The sequence below is a fragment of the Echinops telfairi genome, unplaced genomic scaffold (assembly GCF_000313985.2).
Source record: "Echinops telfairi isolate 266 unplaced genomic scaffold, ASM31398v2 ScPeMD7_2;HRSCAF=8, whole genome shotgun sequence".
Taxonomy (NCBI): domain Eukaryota; kingdom Metazoa; phylum Chordata; class Mammalia; order Afrosoricida; family Tenrecidae; genus Echinops; species Echinops telfairi.
In genome coordinates, this window is record NW_022103898.1 from 54,798,662 (window position 1) to 54,813,869 (window position 15,208).

A 15,208-nucleotide genomic window follows, 5' to 3' on the forward strand; every position below is an offset into this window, starting at 1 on the left:
ACTAGGAAGCAAGACTAGGAACCTGCTTCTAAACATACAGGAAAAATACTGGTCACTGAAAACTTTATGCATATGAGTGTAACATTATCTGGTACATTGCTAGGAAATGAACCTGTCAGGTTGGAAAGCACTTAAAATAATGATTAGAGAAGAGATGCATCCTCAAAATAGAGTTGATTTTAATGATATAAATGGGTAAAACTTTCAAGACTCATTTGCTGATGTGCCAAGACTCACAATGAAGGGGAAAAAAATACACAAGAATAATCAGAACATGGAATTTATAAAGTATGAATCTAGGAAAAATGGAAGTCAGCAAAAGAGAAATAGAATGCATAAAAGATAGGTATCCCAGGCATAAGTGAGCTAACATGAACGGGTATTCGCCATTCCGAATCAGACATTCATATGAACTACTATGCTGGGAATGAAAAGGAACAGTGTCTCATTCACTTTTAAAATCAACATTTCAAGGTCTATTCTAAAGTATAAAGATCAGTTAATATGACATTACTCAAATTTATGCACCAATCACTAATGCCAGGGACAAAGAACTTGAAAATTTTTTACCAACTTCTGTACTCTGAAACTGATCAAACACAATCAAGATGCATTGATAATTACTAGTGACTGGACTGCCAAAGATGAAAACAATGAGGAAGGATCAGTAATTAGTAAATATGGCCTTGGTGAAAGAATCAATGTTGGAGATCCCAAGACAGAATTTTTCAAGGCCAACAATTTTATTTATTGCAAATACTTTTTCCATAAACATAAACAATGATTATACACAAGGATCCCTTAGAATGTAATAGAAAGGACTCAAATCAACTAAATCTGTATAGGCTGAGAGGCTGGAGAAACGGAGAATATCATCTGTTTAAGAAAATGATCATGGGCTGACTGCTGGACAGACCAACAATTGCTGATATGCAAGTTCAAGCTGGAGTTGAAAAATTAAATTCATGAGAACTACAGTATTCATATCTTGAGTATATCCTACTTGAATTTAGAAGCCATCTTAAGAAGACATAAAATGTATTCAACACTAAAATCCGATGACCAGATGAGCTGTAGGGTGACATCAAAGATTATCAGACATGAAGAAAATAAAAGGTCATTAAAGACAGGGAACAAAGAAAAAAGCAAAATGGGTGTCATGAGAGATTCTAAAAATTGTTCTTGAACAGAAGAGCAGCTAAAGCAACTGGATGAAATAATGAGGTAAAAGAGCTGAACAAAAATTTTAACAGTGCTCTCCCTCTTGAAAAGATCACTGAAAATATGGGTGGTATAGTAAAATGTAGTGAAGAAACTTGATGGTGCCCAGCTATCATAAAGAATAGCATTTAGTCTTAAAGGCTTGTTTTCAAATAAGCAGTTGAGTAAGTGAGGCGTCAACTAAGTACACATGATAGAAGCATACCAGCCTAGGTGATTTCAAGGAGTAGAAATAATATAATCCAAATGTGAAGAAGGGAATGGTATCAGGATTTAAACTGTGAACACCAGGATTGCAGAAGTCTATGGATGACCGTGGAAACCCAAAACCATATTTTCTGTTTTCTTTTCAATTAAGGTTTAAATCTGTTTTACTTTGTTATTTATTTATTTTTATGTTTTCCTGTATATGAAATCCATGACGGGTACATCTATTGAGTAATAACTAGATTCATGGTTCTTTGGGGGGTATGGCATGGGGGCTGTGGAGGAGGGTGTAGAGACAGGGATAAGGTATGCGAAGTTCTTTGCTTAATTAGTAGATAAAACCAGAAAGGCATCATTGGAATTCAGTAAATACAACTACGTACATTACACTTCTTCCTTTTGAGAATTATTTTTTATAATGTATCTTTTTATCAGCAACTAAAACCATTAAAACTATTCAAATAAATTAAGATAGATTTTATATCAATGTATCATATTCAGCCAAGATTTAAAATAAAGCACATTTAATTAACTACTTTAATTGTACATAAGAATAAACCCAACTAAACTCACTGCCATCAAGTTGATTCCGACTCATAGTAACCCTGTAAGATAAGACAGAACTGCCCCTGTGGGTTTCTAAGACTACAACTCTTGACAGGAGATGAAAGCTCCGTCTTTCTTCCAAGGGGCAGGTGGTAGCTTCAAAATGCCAGACAAGAAATGCTTTACTCCCAGCCAGTCAGCATGCAGTGTAGAAACAATGAAACATACAACTTTCCTCTACATCTTAAATGCTTCTTGCCCCCACTCTCATGATCCCAATTCTGCCTTACAAATCGGGCTACACCAGAGGATGTACACTTGTACAGACAGGAACCGGAAACACAGGGAATCCAAGACAGATGATCCCTTCAGGACCAGTGATGAGAGTGGCGATACCGGAAGGGTGGAGGGAAGATGGGGTAGAAAGGAGGAACCAATTATAAGAATCTGCATATAACCTCCTCCCTGGGGGATGGACAACAGAAGTGTGAAGGGAGATGTTGGATAGTGTAAGACATGACAAAATAATAATAATTTATAAATTATCGAGGGTTCATGAGGGAGGGGGAGCAGGCTGGGAGGGGGAAAAATGAGGAGCTGATACCAATGACTCAAGTGGAAAGCAAATATTTCAAGAATGATGGCAATGAATGTACTAATGTGCTTGACACAATTGATGTAGGTATGGATTGTGATAAGAGTTGTATGAGCTCCCAATAAAGTGATTTTTTTTAAAAGATATGCACTTGGGGGGTGGGGGGAGCTTTCCTCAAGAACTAGCACTGTAAATTTAGATTTCTAACCTCTTATTGTTGGTATTATTGTTAGGTGCCATCATGTCAGCTCCAACCCATAGCAACCCCATGAACAGCAAAATGAAATGAAATACCATAACAGTCCTGTGCCATCTTCACAACTGTTCCTATGCCTGAACCCAGTGATGCAGCCACTGTGTCAATCCATCTCCTTGAGGGCCACCCTTCTGCCTTTTCACTGCCCTTCCACTTTACCAAATATGTCCTTCTCCAGGGACTGGTCCTCAAGACAATATATCCAGAGTATGTAAGACAAAGTCCTGGCATCATTGCCTCTAAGGAGTACTCTGGCCTCACTTCTTCCAAGATACATGAGTTTGTCCTTTTAGCAATCCACGGTACTTTCAATATTATTCTCCAGCACCACAACTAAAATGCATCAATTCTACGGTCTTCCTTATCAAATGTCCAACTTTCATAGCATATGATGCAATGGAGAGAACTATGGCTTGGGTCAGGTGCACCTTAATCTTGAAAGCAATATCCTTGCTTGTTAATATTCTAAAGAAGTTGTATGCAGCATATTTACCTAGTACATCTCTTGATATCTTGACTGCTGCTTCCATGAGCATTGATTGTGGATCCACCTAAGACAAAATCCTTGACAACTTCAACCTTTCCTCCATTTATCATGATGTTACCTAATGGTCCAGTTTTAAAAATTTTGATCTTCCTTACAATGAGTTGTAATCCATACTGAAGGCTGCAATCCTTGATCTTCATCAAATGCTTCATCGTCAAGGTTGCATCATCTGCATATTGTACATTGTTAATAAGCCTTCCTGCAATCCTGATGCCACATTCAGCTTCTCTGATCTCTAGCCTCCTGAACTATAAGTCTTCTACTTGATAGGATGGAACTGTATTGTGTTCTGTTGTACATAAATAAGGCTGCTATGAGCAGGAACTGACCTGACAGCACCACACAAATGGCATGTCTGTTATAGCAGCACTGGATAAATTAAAGCTCAGACATTCCTTTGAGAATGTAATGAAGGTCTGAACTCTCTTCCTAGAAAAAGAAAATGTTCCTACACACAAGAATTCATATAATTGCAAGACATTCAATGAAATTCTGAACATTTTCCTAAAGATGCTATGAAATTTCTTCTGTTCTCAAGCATGAAAATGATTGTGCGGATGGTGAAGGGCTGGGCGTGTTTCCTTCTGTTATACATATGGTCACTGGTCTGGAACAACAATCAAGGCTTAATTAAACCCACCTTACTCTGAAATATGGTCTACACTGGGTAGTGTTATGAATTCCAGCATTCTAGTCTCCACAATGAATATTAAAATGACAAAAGCATGCTGTTGTTACTGTTATTAGTTGTCATGGAGCTGCTCATAGCGGTTTCAAAGTTGATGAGAAACAGATCACCAGGCCTGTCTTCTGAAAAGCATATTAAATTCTTTATACTAAGAATAATTTATAGTTCCACAAGACAAAACACTCTGTTTATACTAATTGCAGTATTCCTGCATGTTTTCTTCTTGAGTAGCTAGAAGAACCAAGAAAGATTCTAAGTAATGGCATTGTGACTGTCAACTATGGGAGATACAATTGTTACTGGAGTTTAGGCTCTTGTCTTCCCAAAACATTTACTTTGAGAGGCACAGAATGGGTTTCCCCAAGAGAATTTTACTCAAAGATTCCTACGAGGGTGAAAAGACTCTCAAGCATTCCCACACAAGAAATTCTAGGGAAAATTCCTCATGTGATGGAGGACCTTCCCTCAGGAACAACAAGGGGTTTTGGAAAATGTAGTCTCAATATATTTCAAGGACTCTGCATGCTTTGTCCAAATCTCCACCTTTGCTCCCAGGACCTGTCTCATGATGAAAAGACAATCCTTAAAGCTGAAAGAACCTATGAACCAAATACATTATTTTCTTTCTTTGTGCTTGCAACTATTTCAAATTCCATATAATTTGCATTACATTAGCCTAAAAATTACCCCAGTCCCTTGACCTATCTCAAAAATAACATGTTAACATCTGGCATTTTCAAGATTATATTATATAACACTTCTGGGATGTTTCTGTATGGGGGGTGGGGAGGGGATTTAGGGCATTAACTACACTACATTAGAATCTGCAATATTGGGTGTGTTAAGTTATCTATGTATGAGAAATAATTTCATATCAAGAAATAATTATATATCAAGATGGCATTACAGCCCAGTCCAACTCAAGTCTATATACTGCTGCCGGTTCATAAGTCCCTCTTCAGATTCGCATAGCTGCATGCTGGTGACGCAGAAAGATCACAGGCTGGTGGGTGCACAGTTGCATGGATCCAAAGTTAGTAGAAACACAGCAGGGCACTGACAGTTCTCTTTAGGTTGGGTGGCCCACATGGAGGCAGACACAGAGTCCCAGTGAAATCCCAGTGAGGAGGAAGGGAAAGTGGCAAAGAGAAGCAGTTCCCAGCATCCCTTACTCTCATACCAAAAGCCATACCCCCAAGGGGGTGTCATCAAGCTACCACTTGATTGACAGGTTTGACTCTACCCCTAGCCAGGAGTGTCTACATGACAAAAAGCATCCAGTTTCCACAATGGTGTACATATATTTTCAAGTGCTTTAATAGCAACGTTTTCAATTCTTCATAGCGATTCTGAATATTTTTTAGGGTATACTAATGAATTTCTAGGAATATGAGCAAGTACAAAATGCAAATTGAAAGAGACGTTGATTTGTAGAAAAGGAGCTAATTTATTTAAGTGATATATTGACTTTTTCCATTAAAGTATATTATTCAGGAGGAAAAATATGTTCATATTTCATTTCACATAGACAGAGATCTCTAAGGAGAAAACAACTATAACAAAAACCTTACTGTGTAGCCTTGACTATGTCCCATGTGCTGTAATCATCAATGTGAGTTTTCCGTCCAAGAGGTTCACCATATCCATGGTTATAATGGCTTTGGGGTTTGATTTCCTGCTAAAGAGAAAATCCAAGATAAGAATGGAGAAAAGAGGTGCATAAATATTGAAATATTTTATAACAGGCTATTAAGTAAAATCTGAAGAATGTCCATTACTGAAATGTTTTACCTTATTTTCAAGTTTGTAGTCTTTTAGAAAAAAGAATGTTCAAATAACTCTACCCTGTATACATACTATCCAAATAGAAAAAACTAGAAACGAGTGAAAAACTAGTAAGTGGAATTCACGTTTACCCCCATAAAATTCTCTTATCTTTTCATCAAATAAACGCTCACTCTTATTAGATCATTCTTTGTATGGTTTTAGCACAGCCCCTAGTTCTGTCACTCTATTTCAAAGCCTTCATCACCTGCACTGACTTTCCAGCTCCAATTGCTGTCAAGTTGATTCCAAATCATGGTGACCCTATGTGTGTCAGTATAGAACTTTCAGTGAGTGGGTTTTTAAAAGTAGATTGACACATCTTTCCTTAAAGGTACTTACTTCTTGGCAGATTCAAACATCTAACCTTTTGGTTTGCAGTCAAGCGTGTTAACCATTTGCATAACACATATACTCCTTACATCACCCCCACTCACTGCTACTGTGCTGATTCATAGTGACCCTATAGGACACAGTTGAACTAGCCTGTGGGTGTCTGAAACTGTAAATCTTTTTTTTTAAATCATTTTATTGGGAGCTCTTACAGATATAACAATCCATAATTCAAATAGATCAAACATAATTGTACAATTGCTGCCACCATCACTTTTTTTTAATGGACAATCAATGAGGACATAGGTTTAATTTGCTGTATAAAGAAGTATTTTGTGTTGGAATGGTTGAACTGGGATTTTTTTTTTTTAATCGTTTTATTAGGGGCTACCATCACTTTCAAAACATTTTCTTTCTTCTTGAACTCTTTGATATCAGCTCCTCTTTATCCCCTCCCTCACCCTTACCCCCCAAGAACCCGTATTTTATACACATACACGTATTTATGTATGTATGTATGTATGTATGTATGTATGTATGTATGTATTTGGTCATATCTAACCCACCCAATGTATCCATTCAACTACAATTCTGTTATTCGTTTCCCACGAGTGGGGTTACAGTCATCATTGCTATCGGTCCCCCCTTCACCCACCCCTCTTCCCTTACCCTAAGGGAATAAGTACTATTTCTGAAGGGTTTATCAATTTTGGATTTCATGCATCGAATGGTCTTAATCATACAAATGAACATATGTAGGTCTAACAAGATGAATAAGGTAAAACTAAGAACTTAATAATAAGGGGAGGAAATAATGAACTAGAAGATTTGGGGGCGGGGGATTAAAACAGAAGCTGATACCAAGGGCTCAATAGAAAGTAAATGTCTATAAAAGAATGAAGGCAACATATGTATAAACATGCCTGATGCAATTGATGCATGCATTGTAACAAGAGTTGTAAGAACCACTAATAAAATTATCTTTTAATTTAAAAAAAGAAAATGAAAAGATTTCATTTACTAGGAAAATGTATGAGTGCTATATTCATGTTGAGGACACATTTGGCAATGTTAATCAGGAACTTTCAGTGATACCATCTATTCAATTGTGTGTGTGTTTTTCCCTATGAAGTTTTTAAATTCTAATAAAATGTTTGTGTTTACTATTGAAAAGAAAAAATAACTAGAGGATAGGTATGTGTTTCATCAGTGCTGTTCTGCACCCAGAATATACCATCCCTTCCATGTGGCCCTACTCTGAGGGACTGTACAATTATCTGACAGGTGGGTTTTGGGTCTCCACTTTGTCTGTGCTACTTCACGTCAATTTGATTGCTTGTTTTTGAACTTCTGAAACCTATTCCTGTTGACACCTCATAATCATACAGGCTGGTGTGCTTCTTCCATGTGGGCTTTGTTGCTTCCCTGCTAGAGGACGCTTGTTTAACTTCAGGCCTTTTCGATCCCAGACGCTATATCTTTTAACATTCAGGCACCATCAACTTCCTTCACATTTGCTTATGCACCCCTTTTGTGTTCAGCAATTGTGTGGGAAGGTGATTATCATACACTGCCACATTATTAAAACAAGCTGTTCTTGAATTGAGCTAAGATTTAAGTAGAGGCCCAAAGAGACTGTAAATCTTCAGGGGAGTAAAGCCTCATCTTTTCCCCAAGGAACAGCTGGTGGTTTTGAAATGCTGACCTTGCACTTAGTCGTTCAGTGCATCATAGTTCCCAAATAAACGGTACAATTCTTATTATAAACTGAATTGTGATCCTCAAAAAATATGCATTGAAGTCTTAACCTCTATAATTCGGGATATAATCCTGTTTGGAAATAGAGTTTTTCTTTTCTTAGGTTAATGAAAGTATGGTGGGTCTAAAATTAAACCACTTCTGCATAAAAGGATGAATAGACAGATACATACCTTATGAAGGTAAACAATACGGCAGCTACATCTACAAGCTTGGAACCCCGTATGATTGCTGGCAGCTGCTAATAGAAGCAGAGCTAGGCAAAGAAGGGCCTCCCCATGGAGCCCTATTCTGAACTGGAATTTCTTATGTACTAAAGTTTAAGAAACTAAATTTTTGTTCTTTCAAGTTGCCCATTTGTGGTATTTTTTGTGTCAGCAGCACTATAGGAACCCATTCTTTAAAAAGGAAACCATTTTTTTTAAAAATTGTATATTCTTAAATCCCTTCATGTGGAGAGCTTTGAAGCAAGAGGGGAATAAGAGACAGTGAGGCAATTCTGATAAATGTTGTTGCTGTTAGCTGCAGTTAAGTCAGCCCAATTCAAGGTACCCTCAGGGACAGACAAAAACAAAACACATCATCCCAATGATTGGCTACAGATTAGTCCATGGTTAATACACAAGGTTTTCACTGGCTATTTTTGGTTTTCACCATCTTTCTTTTCATTAAAGGTATGGTCTACCATAGTATTTTCAATGGCCTCATCTGCAAGTGAAAGTTGGATATTAAATAAGGAAGACCAAAGGAGGAGGCATGCCTATGGATTGCAGTGCTGTCGAAGAATACTGAAAGTACTATGGACTGCAAAAATGACAAACTGATCAGTCTTGGAAGAAGGATGGCCAGAGTGCTACTTAGAGGTAAGGAGGGCAAGACTTCATCTTACATATACTTTGGAGATGTTGTCAGGAAAGACCAGTCTTAGAAAAGGATAAAATGTTTATTAGAGTAAAGGCACGGCAAAAAGAGGAAGGTCCTCAGGAAGATGGAATGACACAGTGACTTCAACAACAGGCTCAAGCATAGGAACAAATGTGAAGATGGTTCTAGACTGGGCAGTATTTGTTCTGTTGTGTATAGGACTGCTATGAGTTGGAACCGATTAAATGGCACCTAACAGTAATACTGTAATAAACAGCAAAGTCCAAATTTTGAAACCACCAGCTGCTCCTTGGGAGTAAAATGGAGCTTTCTCTTCCCATAAAGAGTTCAGAATCTCTACCATCCAACAGTGTTGGTCAGAGTCGGCATTGACTCCTGGCAGTGAGTGAAACGAGAAACTATTCCTAAGTGTTTAAGTATCATTTGAGACACCACAGAACCATATGGGAGAGCACATCCAAGCATTAAAGAAAAGTGCCGTGGGAGAAACAGATGGCTTCAGAATAGGTAAAAAAGGAGGGAGCGTAGAGGAACGCTTGACCTTTGCCTTGTGAAACAAGACAGAGGTCAGCTTCTCTAATATAACATAGCACTGAGACATAACCTTTCCTTTTATGTGAAACAGAAAAAGTATGCTATGTTCAACTCTATTCTGCAATGCCAATTGCTATGTTTGTTATTATTTCTATACATGCAAACACGAGTAAAAATATAAAAGAAAAGGTTATTTGGAGACATAAGATTATTTGGAGAAAATTAAGTTGTTAGAAAATACATCCTCTTTTGTCTTTGATCACAACGCCTAGCACTCATATTTAATAATAGGGTTAAAAAGGAATTTTGTTTCCCAAATTATATTGGAAGTCCCAAATAATTTGAGCCAAAAGATTTAAAAGCCTCTATCAATCTAAATGTTACAACTAGGAATTAAATGTTTCACAAATCTAAATTCTGCTTAGCCATGTGCAGTGTAGTGAATTACTTAATATGGCTCTCCTAGTCTCATTCTTCATAACTTCCACCAAATGACTTTTTCCTGATGGATCTGTGTAGAAGGTGGGGAAAGACACTGAAAGGTCTATGTGATTCAGTTTTAACTGTTAACAGGCTAATTGTGATTGCCATCCTGCTGTGTACAAAATAAGCTATCTCAGAAACAGGAAGAGGGCATCTCTATTAGCAAGAGAGAGAGAAATTCTCTCTCTCTCTGGAGTGGAGCATGTCCATTGGATCCAGAGATTCTTATACACTGAATTTCCTTGATCCTGGAGACAGCTGTGATACCAGAGGAGTAACAAGCAGCAGAGGAGCAGCTGAATTAAAATTAAAACCCAGAAAATGAGACAGAGCAGTAGACTTAGTCCACAGAGCAAGTTAAGCTGTGCATTTCGGCAGGAAGCTGGTTAAGGAGTAGGGTGCCTCCAGGAGCTAGGTTTGCTGATCCACAAAGCTAGAGCTGGAGCACTTAAGGTGGAGTGGTATATACTTTGTATATACTGGCAGCCCTAAAAAAGCTTTACAACATTGTACAAGCAGGGCAGATGTCAGTGGGCCTGTAGCTGAGAGGCCAAAGACCAGAGAGAGGCCTGCCTCTGGGCAAAGCTGAGAAGAGGCAGTCTTAACAGAATAAGCGTATCCAGAGCATTTGTAAATACTTGGTAAAGTAGAGTGGTAGTGAAAAAGATAAAGAGCCTCAATGAGATGGATTGACACAGTGGCTGCAAAAATGAGCTCAAGCACAAGAACAATTGTGAGGAGGCACGGGACCAGGCAGTGTTTCGTTCTGTTGTGCACAGGGTTGCTATGGGCCGGAACCTACTCACCGGCACCCAGCTAGCTAGAGCATTTACAACCTGTAACTTCCTGAATAAGACCCATAACCATGAGTATTGTCTGAGTTTTAAGTGGCCAGTACAGTAAAACCCAGTTTAAAAAGTAGAACTGTGAACGGAACCGTTGGTATCGAATTACGGTGGGAAGGATAAATGGGGGCATGTCAAACCCGTCTCAGAAATGTGCACAACTCGTGTGGAGTTTCCTCTCCTCATGTAGCAGAAAAAAGTCGGGCATAGCATCCACATTATTTCTTTTTACATCCAACCATTTCACGGAACTACGGTATATGCTTAATTCCTTTTTAAAACACTACAGTTAAGAGTAAAATACCACAGAAATAACTATAAATTCACATTAGTCTAAAAAAAAGGTCTTAACTAGATCAGTTTTAAGCCGAGATTCCTAATATATTGCAGACAGTTATAAAAATTATTTTTAAGTGTTTATTCTCAACTCCACTAAAACAGAACTGGTTAAATTTGAGTATGACAAGGTATAGTATTTTGATAAATGCAATGTTTTAAAGAACCAATTAAGAAAACTATTCATGCTTTGTTTTTATTCTTTTCTTTTCTATACTCCATACTCACTGGAGTATGATAAAGAAAGACAGTTCACAAGCCAGGAATAGGTCCTCTTTCTAACTCAAATTCTTTTTAAGCCAAACTCACTGCCACGGAATCAATACCGACTCATAACACAGAGTAGGGCTGTCCCTGTGAGTGTACAACACTGTAAGTCTTTACAGGAGTTGAAAGCCCCAACTTTTCTTCCCAAGAGTGGCTGGTGGTTTTGAACCACTGATTGTCTTGTGGTCAAGAGCCAAGCGCATAACCACTAAGCCCCCAGGACTCCAATTTTCCTTAATGAAGATCAACTGATTTTTCAAGCTTTCAAATCTGACTCGGGCTATAAACTTGTGAACTAAGTTTACACACAGAATGGAATAATATGTGCAACAAAGCACGGATTTACAGCCTGTTATACAGAAAGCATTTACCGTATATACCCGAGTATAAGCCAGCCTAAGTATCACCCGAGGCACATAATTTTACAGCAAAAACTGCATTAAAAATGTGCTGAAAAAACTTGGCTTATTCCCGAGTAGATATGGTATTTAATAAGGTACAGGGATGTGAGACCCAGAGAAGCAAAGTTTAAGAAAGTTTCTCAAAGATCAAAATTTTAAAGTATGTTTAATAAAAAGTACAGCATAAAATTCCAAGACGAGCATAACATCAGTGTTTGACATAGCTTTCCCCTTTTGTCCTAGGCACTAATGTGACTCAGACTGCCACTGTATATTCAATACAGTCTCTTGCCCCCAAGGATTTTACACTTTGGAGAAGAACAACAAACCAAAAACCCAAACACTGCCATCAAGTAACTTGCAACACACAGGAACTCTTTAGAACAGGACAGAAGAGCCCCCGTGTGCTTCTGAGACTGCAACTCTTCAGTGGAGTAAAAAGTGTTTCTCGAGAGAGGCAGCTATAGAGGAGAGGCTGGTGCTTTCAAACTGCTGACCTGCAGTTAACAACGTGTAACTACTCTGCCATAAGGGTTCCAGGGGGAAACATAATAAAACAAGTATTTGAATTCAAGTAGCAGTACAGTTGTTCCATGAAGAAAATGGATGTGGAAGGGAGTGGGGAAGAGAGGCTAAAAATGAATGTGGTAATAGCTTCAGCAATGTTTCCTGAGCAGGTCTGTAGCATTTGCTGTTGACTTCTTTTGTCTCGCCCAAAGGACCTGTCAGATGGCACTGAGACATGGAAGAAATGTAGGCAGAAAATGGCTTACCATGATAGGGAAAGAAGAGTGACTATGTTTTAAATTAAACTGGATTTAAAATACAACCTTCTAAAAGTCAGGACCTGTGAAAAGACAAGATAGGTCCAAAAAGTAATAATATTTAAGTATAAAAACTTTTACTTTAAAATCTGCTAAGATAAACCATTACTCTTTTAAACTAAAAACAAGGATGTAACTTTCAAATGAAAATATATTAATGAATATGCATAAATATATTTAAAGTAACTTTAATTTCATTTTGGTTCAAAGACCTCACTCACTGTACATAACAATTAAATTATATTCTAATTTCTCCAAAGTCCATTTGTCACCGATGTAGCTAAATGGGATCTTACAGATGTTATTGGAAATTAGACATTTCTCTGACTAAATTAAACCTAATTGAATATCAGTTTCTAGTTTTGAGAATGATGTACAAATGCGCTTTACACAATTGATGTGTGTATGGATTGCGATAACAGTTGTATGAGCCCCTAATAAAATGTTTAAAAAAAAAAAAAGAGCTGATACCAAGGGCTCAAGTAGAAAGCAAATGTTTTGAGAATGATGAGGGCAATAAATGTACAAATGTGCTTGACACAATGGAAGTATGGATGTATTGTGATAAGAGCTGTATGAGCCCCCAATAAAAGGATTAAAAAAAAAAAAAAAGAATATCAGTTTCTAGTTTGTCTGATCTAAGTGCAAGGTCAGGAGCTCTGATAGTGTAGTGGATTACATGCTGCGCTACTAACCGCATGATCAGCAGTTCAACTCCACCAGCACCTCCATAGAAGAAAAATACAGCTTTCTGCCCCTGTAAAGATGTACAGCCTCAGGAACCCACAGGGGCAGTCCTACTCTATCCTATGGGGTCTTCATGAATTGGATCAGCTCAATGGCAGTGAGTTTGGAGTTAGTCACAAGTTTGGTGGTTCAAGTCAAACAGGTACTCCTTAGAAGAAAGACAAAGTTTTCTGGTGCCATACATTAGATCAGTGGTACTCAACATTCCTAATGCCACGCCTCTTTAATACAGTTCATGTTGTGGTGACCCCCAACCACAAAATTATTTTTGTTCTTACCTCATAACTGTTATTTTGCTACTGTTATGAAATGGGTGACCCCTGTGAAAGTGTCATTCGACCCCCAAAGGGGTCGCCACCTACAGGTTGAGAACCGCTGCATTAGATTTACAGTCTCGGAACCCTAAAGGGCAGTTCTACTCTATCCGATAAGAATTGACTTTCTGGCAGTGGGATAAGATTTTTTATTGAGCATAACGGTGACCATGAAGATGGCACACAAGCCAGCAACATTGCACTCTGCTCTGCCTGAGGTAGTCATGAATGGGAGGCAGATCACCATCAACAACAATAAGGTTTGTGTGAGTTTTACTTCTAAGTTTTCACTCCTATTAAAAAGGTAAAGAAAGGTGTTTAAAATTATCAAATCTCTAATGTTTATTACAAAAAAAATATTTGCAATATAGAAGTTCTTTTTCTCACTGTTAGACTAGAAACTGGTTCATTTCTTCCACTTGACTAGCATCCTGCCACTGTGGTAATCAACAAAACCCTTAATATGTGGTATTGCTATAATGAAAATACCACAAGTAGATGCCTTTAACAAACAGAAATTTATTCTCTCATAGTCTAAGATTTTACAAGTCTGAATTCAGAGCACAGGTTCTAGGGGACAGCTTTCTATGTTAGCTATGGAGGAAGGTACTGTTTCCTCTCAATTATCTGGCATGTGTTCCTTGGAAAACCATGTGTGTCATGGCATTAATTTTGCCATGAATCATAGGAGATTCTCAGCACAAGGACCTTAGAGTCCAAAGAACACACTTCATCCTAGTTCATCAGGTCCCTCCTTCTCTGATCACCTCTCTATTTCTTATAAGACAAAAGGTTACACAGGCCACATCCCAGGGAAACTCCGTTACTGTGACTGGAATAGGGTACTGACCCCAGCAGCTCCATGAGAGAAAGATTGGACCTTCTACTCCTGTAAGCAGTTACTGTCTTCAAAACCCACAGGGGGTGGATATGAGTCAGTATTGACTTGACAGAGTTTGGATTTTGGTTTTGGACCCCACAATAATCCCCTTAAAACTGACTAGCTGATCATATCAATCACCTTATGGGGGATGACTGTATCATTACATAATTGCCAAATCACTGAGGATTAGGGCCCAACCAAGTTGACACATTTTAGAGGGGCACAACTCAGCCCATGACATAATCACCACTATCACTGGGTCTGGTAACAGCAACTATTATTGTAAAACTTTAAAATAAAAAATAGACACTGAGAAAAGTAAATAAAATAAAAAAGAATATATTCCTATAAACAAGTTTGTCATATACTATTAATTTTTAATGCTAGAAACTTATGGTTACATGCCAGCTATATTATACATATATAAATAATCAGACTCTTACAATTGATTCCTGGATTTTAATGAAAACCAAGAAGCAATTAAACCGACATTTCCAAGAAAAGTCCATATATACTCAAGTATAAGCCGACATGAATGTCAGCCAAGGCACCTGATTTTACCACAAAAACTGCATAAAAATGTGCTCACAAACTCGTCTTATTATATACAGTAATGCTGATTAAAAAAAATTTTTTTAACATTTTATTAGGGGCTCATACAACTGTTATCACAATCCATACACACATCAATTGTGTAAAGCGCATTTGTACATC

The 15,208-nt window shown here is 37.8% G+C and overlaps 1 protein-coding gene across 1 annotated transcript in view; it reads right to left on the reverse strand.

The window, feature by feature from the left end:
- ZDHHC17 (zinc finger DHHC-type palmitoyltransferase 17) overlaps positions 1–15,208 on the reverse strand; it is a 101,097-nt gene that overhangs the window by 57,267 nt on the left and 28,622 nt on the right. The window contains exon 2 of the mRNA XM_045288739.1: positions 5,632–5,735. Coding sequence (XP_045144674.1) covers positions 5,632–5,735 — 104 coding nt within the window. The remainder of the gene's footprint in view (positions 1–5,631; positions 5,736–15,208) is intronic.